Genomic DNA, 16,021 nt, shown 5'->3' with positions numbered 1-16,021 from the left:
ACATACCCACCACCCAGAGACGATGTGTGTGTCCAACACATTTATAGCTGACACTTTGTCATACGAGGCGCTTGACAAAAATGTTATTTATACAGGGCAAGAACACACACTGAACAAGAAAAAAAAAAAACACCAATAAAAGCCAAAGAGAAAAAAAAAACACAAAAGAGAAGATTGGTAAGAAAAACCGAGGACTGGCAGCAACGACTGAAAACACTTCCTGGCACGGATACTTTTGCTCAACCTTAAAAATTTGAGAGTTATAAAATATATAAAATATAAAACAATGAGGTTTGACTTTCAAAAGGTAAAAAGTTATTTATTTATTTTTTTTTTTTGAGCAAAGTAAAATCGAAAAAAAAATCATAGCTCGGCCAAAAACTGTTCTGAGTTAATTTTTAAAATGTTAATAAATCTGCAAGGATATACAAATTAATAAATATAATTGAATATTTTCAGGACCTATGACCTATCAGGGCATAAAAAATTCGAATTTAAAGCACACAGATACTCGTTTTGGCCATTGCTGTTGATTGCTGTTGTTGCTGTTCGCCCTTCTGGCCAATTTGCTTATTGTTCGCCTTTTGGCTTCGTTTTCCTTGTGCCTTCAACTGTTTGCCTTTTGAATTTTCCATTTAGCTTTTCTCTCTCCACTATATATTATATATATATATATATATATTTTTTTTTTTTTTGTGTGTCAAACATGCAAAACATCACAGGCAGCAGGCAGAGTCTGCTCTGGAAATTAATAGAAAATGGGTTGAGAGAGAATGCGTGCTACTGGGAAAGCCTGTCACATGTTGTCATATATGGAATATGCGGAACAATAAAGGCGAGCAGCGGGAGATAAAGGATCATAAAAAGGAGGCGAAGGATAAGTAGGAGAAAAGTTGGCAAAAATCGCTTGCGTGATTCCATTGAAAGTTTATGACGGGCAAATAAATGACAACAGCAATCTGAAAGTCGGCGGCGGCGGCGGTCGTAAAAAAAGATGAACGACAAACTGTCGCTAAATAAATCGCTGCTGACGTCGTCACTTCGCCCACTTTCCTACTGCCATTTTCCCCGGCATTTCCCCCAAACATTGCCCTCCTCAGTTGGCGCACTTTCTTCGCTTTTGGTTTCGCCAGTGTTTTCTTTTATTTTTCTTTTGCAATTTTTGTCGCAGCGCTCAATAAATAAATAAATGCAAGAAATAAAGACAAAGAGGCAGGTGAGGGCTGCGATTTGTGAGTCTGAATCCTGTGACTGGGATTATACTTTGTAGTTTTTCTGTTTCAATGTGTCCTTTAAGAAAAAAAAAATTTTTGTAATGTTTTTTAAAGGTATTTATATATACAATTTAAAAAAATATATATATATTTAGATTAATTTAAATATAAATTATTTATATATATCTCTAGGTTTTTTAAAACCCCCAAAAAGGTGTAGAAATATTTTCAGCACTGCAACATTTTGTAGCCTGTTTTTTGGGGCATTTTCAGGGGCTTTAGGAACCCAAATTATTTCTTAAACCTCCCCTCAAAAATATTATATATTTCCTTTAAATGTATTTAATAATTTAAATTTTAACTAGAATAAAATAATATTTCTCCAAGAAGAACCTTTCATATAATTAAACTCCACCAAAAATATATTATTTATCCTTTAAATATATTTTATAATATATTTAAAATTTAGTGCCTAATATTTAACTAGAATAAAATATTAAATCCCCAAGAAAACCTATAGCCGTTACCCTTCCTTTTCGAAATATCCTGTTGGCAGCACGTCTTCTGCTTTCCCGATGACGTCAGTGGGTCTCTGGGGCTGGTTCATCAAAGGGGGCCTAATGGATTCCATAGCCATCTTGGCCATCTAGCCTGCAGTGCGACCTGCGACCTGCTACCGGCAACCTTCGGGTGGCGGTGCTTAGTGCCCTAGGAGGGGGGAAGGCTGGCGAGGGGTGGTTTTGGGGCTAGTGTTAGGGGCACATTATGCATGCAGCTGCCGCAAAAAAAAAAAAAAAAACAAAAAAAAAAAACAGCAGCGAAGACGAGGCACATGCAACTTTTACTTTCATTTGCTTTGTGTTTGCTTCGTGCTTCGATTTGCCGGCGGCGAGTTCAAGGTCGCTGCCGCAAGGGGAAGGTGGGTGGGGGTTGAAGAAAGTAAACGCTAATTGGTGGTTGAGATTTTTATAGCATACTTTTCAGCGTTGGCCCAGGAAATAAGGCAGGAATAATCGTAGAGGAGATTTAAATAATCCGGCAATAGTTTTAATAAGTCCTTCAGGGGTCAGCTAATTAATAATTAAATTAATTTGCAGCTTTAATAAGAAAATCCTCGCCACCTATCTAGGTCACTGCCCCAAGGTTCTGCTCCCCTTTAGCGCCTATCACCAGAGTTTATGTTTTAAGTACTGGGTAATTGCATACTTCTAGGCAGCAATTGAATTGCTTTGAAATCGTGAAAGTTATTCAGCGAAAGTAAAGGGCAGGCACTGGCATCAAATAATTAATAATTACCCGTCATTAGTTGAGGGCACAAGAAATCAGAAATAAAAATGCAAATCACTTGGCATTGGGCCAAAAAAAAAAACACACAAACACAAAGCCAATTGCATTGTGTGGGGTAAATGATATTGTTTTTTGTCGCCCTCGCCAAAAGGATTTTACTCAAGGCATCAGCAAAAAAAAAAAAAAAATAGGAGAACATATTGAAGGAGGCCTTTGAGTTGACAAAGATTGGTCGCCCTTAAAAGTTATTGCCAAAATAAGATAGTAAGCTATAAGAGAACTAGTAATATATAGTATAAAAATACAGTATAAATTGGTAAATAAATATATAAATTTACACTTCCCCTTAATATCATAATTAATTTATTCTTAAAAAACAAAAAAAAAAAGTTGATTTTTTTGGATACCCTTTCCCTTGAAATATATATTTTTTTTCTGGCGAGAATAAGAATAGTTGCCAGCAAGTTGGCCACTCCGTTCGCTTATCGCTGTGCAAAGATCGCCACAAAGGCCATGTTACGAAATTATTGGACACACTCACACACTCACGCAGCAGGCTGTATATATATATATGTGTGTGTGTGTGTGTGGACATGCAATGCAAATAGTCAACACGCCGCCACATGCCGTGCACACAAATCAAGGGCAACATGTCTCATTCCGGGTTTGAGTCCGGGTCCGGGTTCGGGTCGGAGCAGGGTTAAGGGTGGCAATGGATGGCGGGGGTGTTAAGGGAACAAGAGGAGGCGGGTGCTGGGGACGAGGTCGCCTTGCCGGGCAATTTAAATGGCGGCTACATGTCGCAACGCTGGCGTCGCGTGTTCTCGCTCAACCTCTCTCTCCTCTCTCTCTCTCTCTCTCTCACTTTCCTTTCGCACTCTTTCTCTGCCTTCGTTAGCTCCATCATCTACCTCTCTCTGTCATTGCACCGTGAGAAAATTCAAATTACTGCAAACCCAAAAAAAATAGCTAAGGGTCCTTTTTTTACGAGTTTGAAATATAGATTCAATTTGAGAAATTAAAATTAAAAAAAAAACAACCTTAGGTTCTAGATCAACGAATGTTTTTTTTTTTTTTTTTGTTTAAACCATTTACAATTTTGTAATAAATAATAATTAAATGGTAAGTCAAAATATATGTGACTTTTGAAAATCATAAGAAAAAGATTTGAAATATATAGTTAAAGATTTTGTAGGTTTCTATTTTCCCTAAAATTATATAAAATTATAAATGAATTTTTAAAATAAAAGTATGCAGATTTATTAATCTATTAAAAACCAACTCAAAACATTTTTCCGAATTGAAATAAAAGCATTTTTGGCCAAGTTATGACTTGATCAATAAAATTTTATATTTTCAATAATAAAAAAAATAATAATAATAATAATAATAATAATAATAATGATAATAATAATAAATAAATAAATAAATAAATAAATAAATAAATAAATAAATAAATAATAATAATAATAATAATAATAATAATAATAATAATAATAATAATAATAAATAAATGATATTAAAAATAGGTAACAGGCCAGAAACCCCATTTCATTTTCAATTTATATTTTTCCCCATTAATATTTCTCTCAGTGCTTGCCTTTTTTGTCGCCCACGTGTTGGCCAAATCTATGTGTGTGTGTGTCTGCGTGTGTGTGCCTTGCCAATTAACTGAAACTGCAGAGTAATGTTTGGGGCCAAGTCAGTACTCCCGATTTCAGCCCACTCCCACACCCACCCCCACTTCCCCCTTCATTATAATATTCGCTTCTGTTATTGTTTTCCCGCTGCTTGTTGTTTGTCGCTTCTGGCATTGACATAAATTCTTTTTTAGCAGCAAAGCAAGCGAAAAAAAAAGCAGAGCAACAAAGGGCACAGCTCACAGGCGGCGACACGCAAGCCACATTAAAGCAATTCCACACCACCACCCAGGTCCACACCCCCCTCGAGCCAGTCAAGGCATTACATAAAAGCGGTAAATACATATATATATATATATATAGCATATATATATATGGATAAAACCAAAGTCTAGCTGGGCAGATCCTCGAGAGCAAACGCTGATTTTAGCTGACCTACGGCAATTAACAGAAGGGACTTCAGGGGGACTTCAGGGGGACTCGGTGGCGTATACGCAATGCGAGACTTAGGGGCGGACGCTGACTTATGGTGGCTCCAGTTAGACGCACAGATGACTATGCATACATTTTCCCTATATATATATATATATCTTACTTTACACTAGTTGTTATTTTTTCCCTTTTTTCGGAGCTGGCGCCGTCTACTGTCTGTTGATTCAGATTCGGTTATAGATTCTGGATTCCGTTTACGGCTTCTGTGTGTGTCTGCCTTTGGGGCATTGACTTGGCGGCAACTTGGCTCTGTCTCTCACAGACTCATTCACAGTCTCCTGACCCCAAAGTGACGACAACGACGACGACACACACACAAATTGCCAGAATTTTATTGTAATTTTTGTTCCACTGTTGCGGAAATTACGCATACGCCTCGAGGGACCGAGGGAATCTGAAAACTAAAGCTGAATTATACCCAAGCGACAAAGAAACAATTAGACGGGGAACTTGAATAACACTTCATTAAATATATATATAACAAAAATATATTATAAATATATCTCTAGGGATTTCTCTGCTTTCTCAGGCTTGATTCAGTTTTATAAAGCATCTGAAACTGTAAGTATTATAGATTTCTTAAAATTAAATATAAAAAAAGGAAGCTGAAAGAGGAATGCAAATAGTTCTTCTTCGTTGGCTTGCTCTTGGAAAAGCATAGGAAAAGCGTTGGAAAAGCATTGGCAAGCATTAAGCAAAGCGACTTTCAAAACTAATTAAAAACTAAGTATTTGCAGGTATTGATAATCTTTTTATTCAAATTTTTACAAACTTAATGAAGCGAATAAATGGCAGGGCGTAAATCAATAATTAAGCTTTCTTTCTGTTTTTTTTTTTCTTTTTCTTTTTTTGCTATAATTTTTTATTCTCATTTTTTAAAATTCTTTTTCTTTGTGAGGCTTAAGTGGCTTAAGAGCTGCGGGTGCTGGATTTGGTTTTGTGATGTTTGGGTACTTCTCATAGGGATTCTCTGGCTGCTTCTCCTTCTTCTTCTGCTGGGCGGGCGTGCTCTTCCTGGGACGATTCATCAATGGATCATCCATGGTGCGGGACGATTGTTGACGTGCCTGTGCCGGTGGTCCTGGTGGCTTCTTTTTCTTTTTCTTCTGCATCTCCGGCTGCAGAGGATTAAAGTTGACGAACTGCAGGTGCTGTTGTTGCTGCTGCATTTGCTGTTGCTGCTGCAACTGCTGCTGCTGCTGCTGCTGCAACTGCTGCTGCTCTCTGCGTTCCAAAAAGGCTGCATTCGCCGATGCCACTGTGGCTATCCTCTGCTGCTGCTCTAGATCTTCCAGCTCCTTCTCTCGCTTCTTGGTCAGTTGCATCAGCTGGGAGCTGCGTCTCCTCAGAGCTGCCGCATAAGGCGTCGATGGGGTGGCGGTCACATTTGTGGGCATTTCGCCCACACCAAACAAACGGCGTATGCGCCGCCGGCTATTGATGAAGCCCAATCCCAGCTGGACACCCAGACCGAGTCCCGCCGGGGCCGTTGAGGTTGTCTGGCTGAGGGAACTGCCCGTGCCCGTACCAGTTCCCTCACTACCGCCGCCCAGCATCTGGCTAAAGTTGCTGTCCAGATCACAGCTGCTGGCGGAATCGGCGCCGCAGGGAAATAGATATGTGTTTAGGGTGCTCAGTGTGGTGGAGGTAGAGGTTCCATTTCCGGTTCCTGTCAGAGTTCCATTCAGGGTTCCTGTTCCGGTCATTCGACTTATGGCACCTGTGCTGCTTAGGGTATCTGCTGCTGATGTTGCTACTGCTGCTGCTGCTCCTGATGTTGCTCCTGCTGCCGATGTTGTTGCTTTTTGTGGCAGTGGCAACATCACTGCTGTGGAGCCACTGGCACTGCCGTTGGTGCTGCTGTCATAGCTGTGTGGATTCACATAGATGTGGTTGTTGTTACTGCTGCTGCTGCCAGTGGCTCCTGTTGCGGCAGGAGTTGCCTGTGCTGAGACCATGCTACCCGTGTTAACCACCAAGGTGGTGCTGTGGCTGGTGGTGCTGCTCTCATGGTGATTATTGTTGCTGGCCTGCGGCAGGTGGCCATTATTGTTAAGGTTGCTCAGGTTGACCCTGTACAAGCTGGTGCTGTTGCTGTTTGCATTATTGTTGTTGTTATTGTTGCTGCTGCTGCTGCTAGCCGGTGCAGTGGCAGGTCGGGATAACCGGGTTCCGTTTCCGGTTGGAGCGGTATGGGCTTCCGCTCCGGCTGATGTGGCCGCTGCTGCTGCTGGCGTTGCTCTTGGCTCCTGGTCATTGCCATTATTGCTGCTCATTGCTGTTGCTTTTTAGGGGAGTTTTTATTTGGTTGTAATTATTGTTTATGGAACATTGTCTACTTTTGATTAAGTTTGTTTTTTAATTATATATTTATAAAATTTTGAATTGGAATTAAAACTGTAACTTTAAGAGTTAGTTTATTATTGGAAACTCTACTTTAATGATTTTATAAGGTTTCATTTTTTATGTATTTCACAATCTAAGTAAGTTGTTTTAATTATTTTCTGTAACAGTTATTCTTGGCTTTAAAATTGTTATATTTTTCCCGAATTTTTCACACTTTAATAGCTTTTTTAGGAAGCCGCCTCGTTCTCTTACAAAAAAATCACACAAATATTGGGGGCTTTGTTGCTTGGAACGCATCCAACTTGCGAGTTGAATGCACTGCTTCGGTTATTTGTCACTAAAAGAAAATGCTAGTTAGCTAATCGCACTGTTTTCCATGGCAGTTTTCCATGCACTTTCCACTCGCAAAAAAATGAAAAATTCTCTTAATTTAATTCAAGCCTAACGGGTCACACACTAAAACTTGAGCACTTGAACAAAAAATTCGGTTTCCTCGGGCAGTTTTTCGTTTTTAATTATTATAATTTTTGGTGTTTGTTAATTAATGTTTCTGTTGTTAACTTTTTGTTAATTTTTTTGTTAATTTTTTTGTGTTATCAGTCAGAGCCACGTGCTTAACGCGCCGCGTGTCACAATTGTATGAACTTTGTGCCGCGTTGTTGACAATGCCAAAAGCCAACAGCAGCAGCAGCAGCAACGAAGTTGCCACACGCACACACACACAGGGGAGAGTCCTTCAGAGGGAGAGCGAAAGAGAGCGAGTCCTGGCGATAGAGACAGCGAGAGAGCTCGCTCTGTTAACTGGGCTTCCTGGCTTCCTGGCTGGCCGGGACAAACTACTCGCCAAGCAGCGCCGCAAAAAAAATCCACAAAAAATGAAGAGGAGGCCAAAACCAGAACCAAACAATCGGCCAGAAATCTAAGCCAGCAGCACCACTTGAGCCCCGTCGTATCCTCGTGCATGTATATCCTTTATATAGTATATGCCTGGCAACGATGAGGAATCGTTGTCGTCGTTTCAATTTCGGCCAGTTTCGGTTCAGTTGGGTTCACTTCATTGCTTAACTTAACTAAATGCTGCAGATGGCGGTAACACACACAGGCACACCACACACACTGCCGAACACACACATATGCTGGCAGCACGACTTTAACTCAACTTGCAAAAACAACAAAGGCCAAAGCTCGCGAACTCCAACTGTGACTGTGTGGTGAACAGTCGTGGCCAGCAATTTATATACAATAAGCTATCTATAGTTCTTTATATAATTTTTATATTTTATACTATTTTTTTTACTATTTTTAATATTATTTTCTACATTATTTTTTAAACCTTTTCTGAAGCAGCCTGATTATATATATTTCATATAATTCTTTTTAATTTTATATAAAAATATATTATTATTCCATAATGCTTTTCATTTTCATTTCATTTTTATAAATAAAAGCCCTATTAGTTTGCCCGCCACTGTGAGCTCTTGAGCCAGTGTGAGTGCAACTCTGACAGCCGAGGGCAACATTTCAATTCGGCTTCGTGCCGTTGTCGTTGTAGTTGTCGTCGTCGTCGTCGTCTGTGAGGCAGTCGCTGTCGCGATGTTGTCGTTGTCGCGTTCGTCATTTTCGTAGTTTGTTTTTCTCGCTTGCTGCTCCCTCGGTTTCGTAACAGTTTCAGTGTACGTGTCCATGTGTGTGCGTTTGCCTGACGATTAATGTTAATGTGTGTGCAGCAGCAGTGCACTTGGAGGAATTGGATTAAGAGAAGAGAAAGTCCACTTAATAACTCCCTAATTAATATTAATATAATATTTATAATATTATTTTAATATTGTATATTTCAATTATTTATTAGTTAAATATTGTATATTAACATTTTAAAGGTAAAAGTTTAAGGCTCACAGCGACGCCTCTGCCTGCTTTTGCCTTAGAATTCTCAATAGGCTGGCAATGAAATTAGTTTAATCAAGGATACACTCTACTCAAATGTAGTATAAACTTTAAGGGAATATATTTCAATTTAACAAATAATTTTATATATATTTTTTGTTTCAGTGTAGGCTGGTAAATTATATGCAGCCCGACCTCGACCAGAGGTTGAAAAGCGTTCAATTCTGAGCCTTCTCAAGGGCAATCATCCATACTCCTTTTAAAAGCATTCAAAAGAACAAATTATGTTCGGAATTTCCTCTGAGATAAACTCTATTTGAGCCTGTGATATAACTTAAAAAGTTCTTAATTATTAATGCTTAAATAATTTCCTTTAATATTTCCCCAACTTCCCCATTCAACACTTGCAAGTTGCTACTTAAATAACACCCATTTGTATTCTGAAATCAAATTCAAATTTAAATTCCAATATCATTTTCATATGTGAGCCACAAGCTACAAGCAAGGACGAAGGACAATTGTTGCCGGGCATTGCATGTGCACTTGCAATTTGTCGAAGGCAAAGGGAGCAACATGAAGCATATGACGCATACGCAATGTTGGACCATGGATCATGGCCGGCTCTTTGTTCTTTATTATTATCCGTTTCTGTTGTTGCCATGCAAATTGCCCCAACTTGGCTTGGCCTGGCCTGGCCTGGCCCAGTGTCAGTGGTTCGGTGACCAAGGGGGGTTAACAGTGGCAGGCGACCATGTGGCAAAAACTGAACCCAACACTGAGCACAAAAATTCAAGAAACTTAGGCTTTGAATAAAAAAGAAAGTATCCGAGATTTTCCTGATTTTCTTCCTAATCTTTAATATTTATTACTAATTATTACCCAAAGACATACAAATAGAATCTTTTTCTTTCCAAAATATAAGGAAAACTCCGACTTTTCTTTGCCTGTAAAACTAGAACTTAACTCAGCTGGTGCTGGTAACCTTCAGGGCTAATAAGCAGTCACGGCACGTGAGAGGAACATGGCGAAAGTCAAGCGTTCTCCAAAATATTATTGATCAAATGTTTGCCCTGGCTCATGTGACGCTGACAATGGTGAAGCCTCCACGGAGACAACTAGCCGGAAAACAAACAAATAAATAAATCGAGAAGCCACCCACAGATGCAGCTGCGGGATCTTGCCCAGCTGGAAATCTCATCTAGATGGATGGATGGATGGATTGAGGGATGGTTGGTTGAGAGGAGACTTCACTTCGGCTTCCCCCTTTGGCCAAGTCATCTGCCTTGAAGGCTGACAAAACGATTTGCATGCTAAAAATAACAAAATTGATGGCATTTCCTCGCTGTGCGTGTGTGTATGGAAGTCCAAGAGAAAATGCAGGGAAAGTCGGTGAAATTACGGAGAAATTTTTGCGGCTAACTGGTCATGGCCACGATGAAGGCGACAACAAAACAAAGGCAAATCAATTAAAAAATGCTTCGTGGAAATATATTTATATATATATATATATATACTATATATATAGAGACGACAAATAACCGCAAAAGAAAGCAAAACACAAACGGAAAATGACTGAGAGAAAGAAAAGCCAGAAGGCGAAAAGTGCTGGGCAAATATTTCCGCTTCACGTCAAGGTTGTGGCAATCAAAGCCAGGGGTCGGAGTTGGCCTGATGGGATTGTTTCGTGCCGTCCAACATATCCGCTTTGCCACTTCAACTGCCAACTTTGGAACTCCTTTCAATTGGCCCAAATAAAAAAAAAAAGAAAAAGTTAAAGGGAAAATAAATAAATCCAGGACAAAGTCTGCAAGGATTCCACAAGAAAGAACAGAGAGTAACAGGGATTTTCTTTAAGATATAATACGGGATATACATTTTTAAGACAATGTATAAGTTGAACAATTGAATTAATATTTGAAAATAATTTATATTCAATAAAAGGAAAACGTTTTATTTGTATTAAAAGTTGCCATAAAAAGAATCTACTTTTACAAAATGACAAAAAGAAAAGACAAGCAAATCCAACTCACTAAGCAACAGCAATATTCCTAAGGTAAAGCGGCTCAAAATCAGCTACAGATAGATTGATACTAGATACAGATACGACAGATACCCGGAGTTAAAAATCGTGTCATATATTTACATCATTTTGAAATTATCCTGCATGACGAACTGCTTTTGCCTGCCGCCATTCCGTTTTTATTATTCCAAACAAAATCGTTTCGTTTGAGGCACACACACGCACACACAGTTAACAAAAAATATTGCAAAAAATTAAATTGAATTTCAGCTTGTAAAAAAAGAATCCCGTTGAATCTCCGGAGAATCTCTACCTCTTCTTCTTGTGACGCATCTCGGCCGGCGAGCGCACTGTGGGCGCCGCATGCATAATTCCAGACACCAGCTTTGTGAATTTTCGGTTGCCCCCCCCCACACGCGACGCACTAAATCCACCTGGGCGATGGCGTCTCCACCTGGGCAAATCCGAGAGCCAGTAGTGGCTACTGTGGGTGCGATGTGAACGGGCGCGCGCGCCACTTGAAAGTGCGGTAGCGCTGGGGGCGAGCATAGCCACAGTGAAGGTGGGTGGTCGGTGGGTTGGTGGGTCAGTGGGTTGCTGGAAAAAATTCCCACTATCTGTCTCTGCCTCTCTGGAATCTCACGAGCCCATATGGTGGTTGACCCATCCACCAGGCGAGCGAGCACACCGATCTCCACACCCTTTCAAAGGCTAATCCTAAAGCTTTAATATACTTTTTAGCCGGTGGTTAATCGTTTTTCAAGATTATCAATTAACCAGAGGTTAGTTAGTGAAATTTAAGCGTGTCTTATTTTATTTATTATTAAATTGCATGTGTAAAATATTCGTAAATAAATTTTATATTTACTAATAACCAAAAATATCTGTTAAAAACTGTTAAATATTTGTTAAAAAAATTTAAGTGTTGATTAATTTTAACCGAAGATCAGAAATATTTTCACTTTAACACTTCTCCAACGGAATATCAATATTTTCCCCATGGAACTAGCCCTTAAGTTGATCATATGGTAGCATTAACTCTCATTTATTCTTATATATTAACCGATCGGTCGGATAGTGTATTATATGGTCCCCTTTAGTGCCAGACTGGAAGTCTTGCTTTCTAATTTAATTTTCAAACGGGGTGAACCTTGGCTTTGGCCAAATCCGGAAATGCAAGTGGGAAGAGTGCAGCTGCGGTGTAGAAAGAGAGGACTAAACGGCCAGAATTGGACATAGATGGAGGAGAAGGGAAAAAGAAGGAGAAACACAGAGAGAGAAAGAGAGAGAGAGAGAGAGAGAGGGGAACTAAGAGTAAGAATTATGTTTAAACGAGAAGATGCGAGAGGAAAAGGGGGCCTAAGACCCGGGAGACATGGGAGCGCTCTTGTTAGCGCATTTTAAGTCGCCGCCAAGGTTGACCCTTTGTCTTAATAATCATCAACCACCGCCCCCGCCCCCCACCCCCACTCCTTGGGTGAACACATATGCACGGCATATGAGCTTTTGCACCACGTTAATTAGTTGCAGCGCCAATCGATGGCAGCAACAAAGAAATACAATATATAAAGCATAAAACACGGCACAAACTACGAATAATAAATACAGGTACTATTATAATATATCCCAATATATATATAGTAATCTACCATTGATAATTTATTATCCATCTTCCCTGGGCACCTGCAGACCCGAGTCGTAAACGCCAGGTTCTAAATTCCCGCTCCAAAGTAAATATTTAGAAAATACTAAAACCAAATTTAAATGCAGAATGGCAGACGAAGAATGATTATAAGAAAGCGCGTGGCTAACACAATATATGTACATATATGTATATGTGGAAAGATCGGATATGCAGGGTAGTACTATATAGTTTAAGGGGGGAGTACTATATTCTAATTGATATGTAAACATAATACAAGGGATTATTAATCCGAAAAACAATATTTAAAATAAAAAAATTAATGTAAACATTATATTTAATTTTAAATTAATTTAAAAATACAAGAATTTCGTGTATAAATAAACCCCAAACATTATGCTGATCATAACCCATCAGTAACAGTATATAGACAAACATGTTTCCCAACTTAATGAGTGACGGGCATTAAAGACACGTTCCCCTAAACGATAATACCACGGGATATAGTTGGTCCATGGATCCATAAAAAAAAAACACAATACAAAAATGAAAAAAAAAACAAAAACGGGCGCAGACAGCGACGGCGACTGCAGCATTGGCGTTGGCGTTGGCGGCAGCAGCAGCGGCTGAGGCACAGGCGGAGCCAAAGGGGGGTCGCTTACCTTGGCGCTTGGCTTAAGCTGCCGTGCGTCGTCGTGATGTGGGCCATGCAGGCGATCCATTCATCGACCTACTCCCCGCTTTTTCACTTTTCCTCTTGATTACTCTTCTTTATTATTATTATTATTACTATTATTAATTTTTCGTTTTAAACAATTTGATTGTTTTTCCGTCTGCTGTCGGTATATGTACATATGTACATATATCTGGTCGCATATAGGGAGAGATCAGCCGATGTATGTATATTCCGTTTTGCTTGGGGCGAGACAAATAGACAGACGTCTACGTATATATTTATTTATATTCAAATGACAAAAGAAATGAAACGAAACAATTTTCATTTATTTTTCACTTTTTTTTCGCGGCCGCCTTTTTTTCCACGCAACGCCAGAGGTGGCGTTGAGGGGGGGGCGGTGGGGCCACCCCACAGTTGTCGCACACATTTTTCACATTTCTTACACACACACAATACAACAACAAAAACAAAAACAATAGCAACAGCAAACAAAAAGAAATATCATCGAAACAAAAAAAAAAAAAACAAAAAAGAAATACTCTCAAAAAAAATAAAGAATTTCAAAAAATAAGCTCCCCCAGGAGAGTGAGCAAGAGAAACAGATACTGGGACAGAGATAGAGAGTGACAACGTCATCAACGCATAAAAACAACAACAACAACAAAGAAAATAAAACAAGCAGCGACCAACGCGACACTTTTCACATCATTTTCCGAGTTGGAATTTTCACTTTTCACTTTTCACTTTGAAACGATCACAAAAACAAAAATTGCATTCACGCACAGGGGTGGCGCTGCCAAAGGGGATAGACTCTCTTGAACTCTGGTTGCCCGTTTTCTTTTTTTTAGATTTCTTGTAACTTTTCTTCAGATTTTCTTTTGTAATTCCTGCGTGAATTCTGTGCTTTCTTGGCTTTTCTCGCAATTTTTTTTTTTTTTTTTTGGGGTTTGGAAACAAGTGCGAAGCGATCACCGGCGTGCGCGGTACTGAAGATCGCTCTGCTCGCCGGCCTCGCTGCTCTGCCAGCGCTGGCAGTGACGCCGGCTGAGGGGGACAGGGGTGGCCTAAGGGGGGCGAGGATCTAAGGCGCCAGCAGAGGCAGCGACTGCGACTGCGACATAGGTCCAGGCTATGTACCAATAGGAATACAGTGGATAAAAGTGGCTAAGCTGACATTAATAAATAAGTAGATACTTAAAAAATATATTTATATTATTAACTAATTTAAAAAAAAAATAATATAAGCTTAAATCTTCATTAAAAAATATGTTTTTGTTCAAAGTATGTATTTTTAATACTTTTTAAGAACTTTTTCGGGTCTTTTTTATATAATAATTATAATAATTCTCTTTAAAAATAAACTAATTAAAACTACATACTACAAAAAATTAAAATTAAATTAACTAATTAATTTAATTAAATTCAAAGCTCTACTTAAAATCTTATGCCATAAATCATTAATGAAACCCTAAAATAAAAATAAATACCCCCCAATAATCATCTTATTGTTTTTTATGGATGTTTCTACAATTTAAAAATGATTTATAAATTATAAATAAAAAACAGCCATAAATTTAAACTTAAATAGTGTGGAAAATGATGAGTCAAATGTCAAACAATTTTTCAGTTTTGATTGAAACTAATACGTCATATAAGCAATATCTACTGTAGCCATTTTCCAAGTGGAGGAAGTGTGGGTGAGTGGGTGAGTGGTCTTCCAACTGTATGTCTGTCTGTCCGTCTGTGTGGACGGACATCTATGCGCGTTTGCAAAGTGTTTTTCACGCAAATCGTTTGCAACGTCAACGGCCAGCGACGACCCAAAGAAACAACAGTCGGAAAATGCCTCGATTATGCGGGCTAAGAAATTGAAAACAATGAATTTATGGTTGCAAATCATTACAAAACATATTTAAGCAATGCCCAGTAATTTAAACTTAAAATTAGGTATAATTATAATTTATTTATAATTGATTATAATTTTTTAAAATATTTGTAGTCCTTTTAGCAACAAGTTTTAAACCTTTTCAGGAGTTTTTAAATACGAATTATGATTATAATTGTTTAAATTAATATTTAAGCAATGCCAAATAACCTAACCCTAAGACTATGTATTTTGATGATTTATTTATAATGTTGCCTTATTTTTAAAAAATATATTTATTCATTTAAGCAGCAAATTGCAAACCTCTGCGTGAGTTAGGGTACCGCATAAGCGAATTATTCACCGAAATCGTTAACCAATCACTTAGTGCCAGGGCCAAGAAGCGTCTTGTGAAGCGTTCTCGAATTGCATTCGTCAAAGGGTGAGGGGAGGGAGAGAGAAAGCAGGAACAAGGGACAGGGAAAATGGGGAGGCGGATGCCTCGGCCTCGGCCTTGGTCCCAAAAATGGTTGAAACCCCTTGAAAGATTCGAAACAGCAACAAGTGGAATGGAAGGGCCACCCAGAAACGAATACGGCAAACCCAAGGGGAAATATCGATTACACAAATGACATGCAACCGTGGAAATCGATTGAGAACAATACCATAATTTCCCATTTTCCCCTACATCGTATATATGTATGTATGTACCTTTTCCGACGCAATTAGAAATTGCAGTTCCTGCACAGCCTCAATCGATCATAAATATTGTGTATTTGCATTCATGGGATACAAAGCAGCAGGCGAACCGTGAGATACTCAATCTTTAGCGCTGATGAAGTGAATGAATTTCGTTGGAAAAAGATACAAAGCATATACATACATCATATAGAGTGCGTTTATAGCGTCACTATATTAACAATACACACACACACACACACACCCAGCGACCTTCA

At 38.9% G+C, this 16,021-nt stretch overlaps 2 protein-coding genes across 3 annotated transcripts in view; both read right to left on the bottom strand.

Annotated features, from left to right (window-relative positions):
- The window catches only part of Sh (Potassium voltage-gated channel protein Shaker), a 135,308-nt gene that overhangs the window by 63,428 nt on the left and 55,859 nt on the right, over positions 1 to 16,021 (bottom strand). The gene's annotated exons all lie outside the window — the stretch shown is intronic.
- Positions 5,509 to 6,963, bottom strand: LOC108083333 (uncharacterized). Its single transcript, XM_017179076.3, has one exon. The coding sequence runs from the start codon at positions 6,907 to 6,909 to the stop codon at positions 5,509 to 5,511; it is 1,401 nt and encodes a 466-aa protein (XP_017034565.3). The 5' UTR covers positions 6,910 to 6,963.

The sequence above is a fragment of the Drosophila kikkawai genome, chromosome X, assembly GCF_030179895.1.
Source record: "Drosophila kikkawai strain 14028-0561.14 chromosome X, DkikHiC1v2, whole genome shotgun sequence".
NCBI classification, from domain to species: Eukaryota; Metazoa; Arthropoda; class Insecta; order Diptera; family Drosophilidae; genus Drosophila; species Drosophila kikkawai.
This window is presented reverse-complemented; position numbering and strand designations above follow the sequence as displayed.

Excerpts from the sequence above, each read along its gene's own strand:
- LOC108083333 (XM_017179076.3), bottom strand. The coding sequence starts at position 6,909 with ATGAGCAGCAATAATGGCAATGACCAGGAGCCAAGAGCAACGCCAGCA.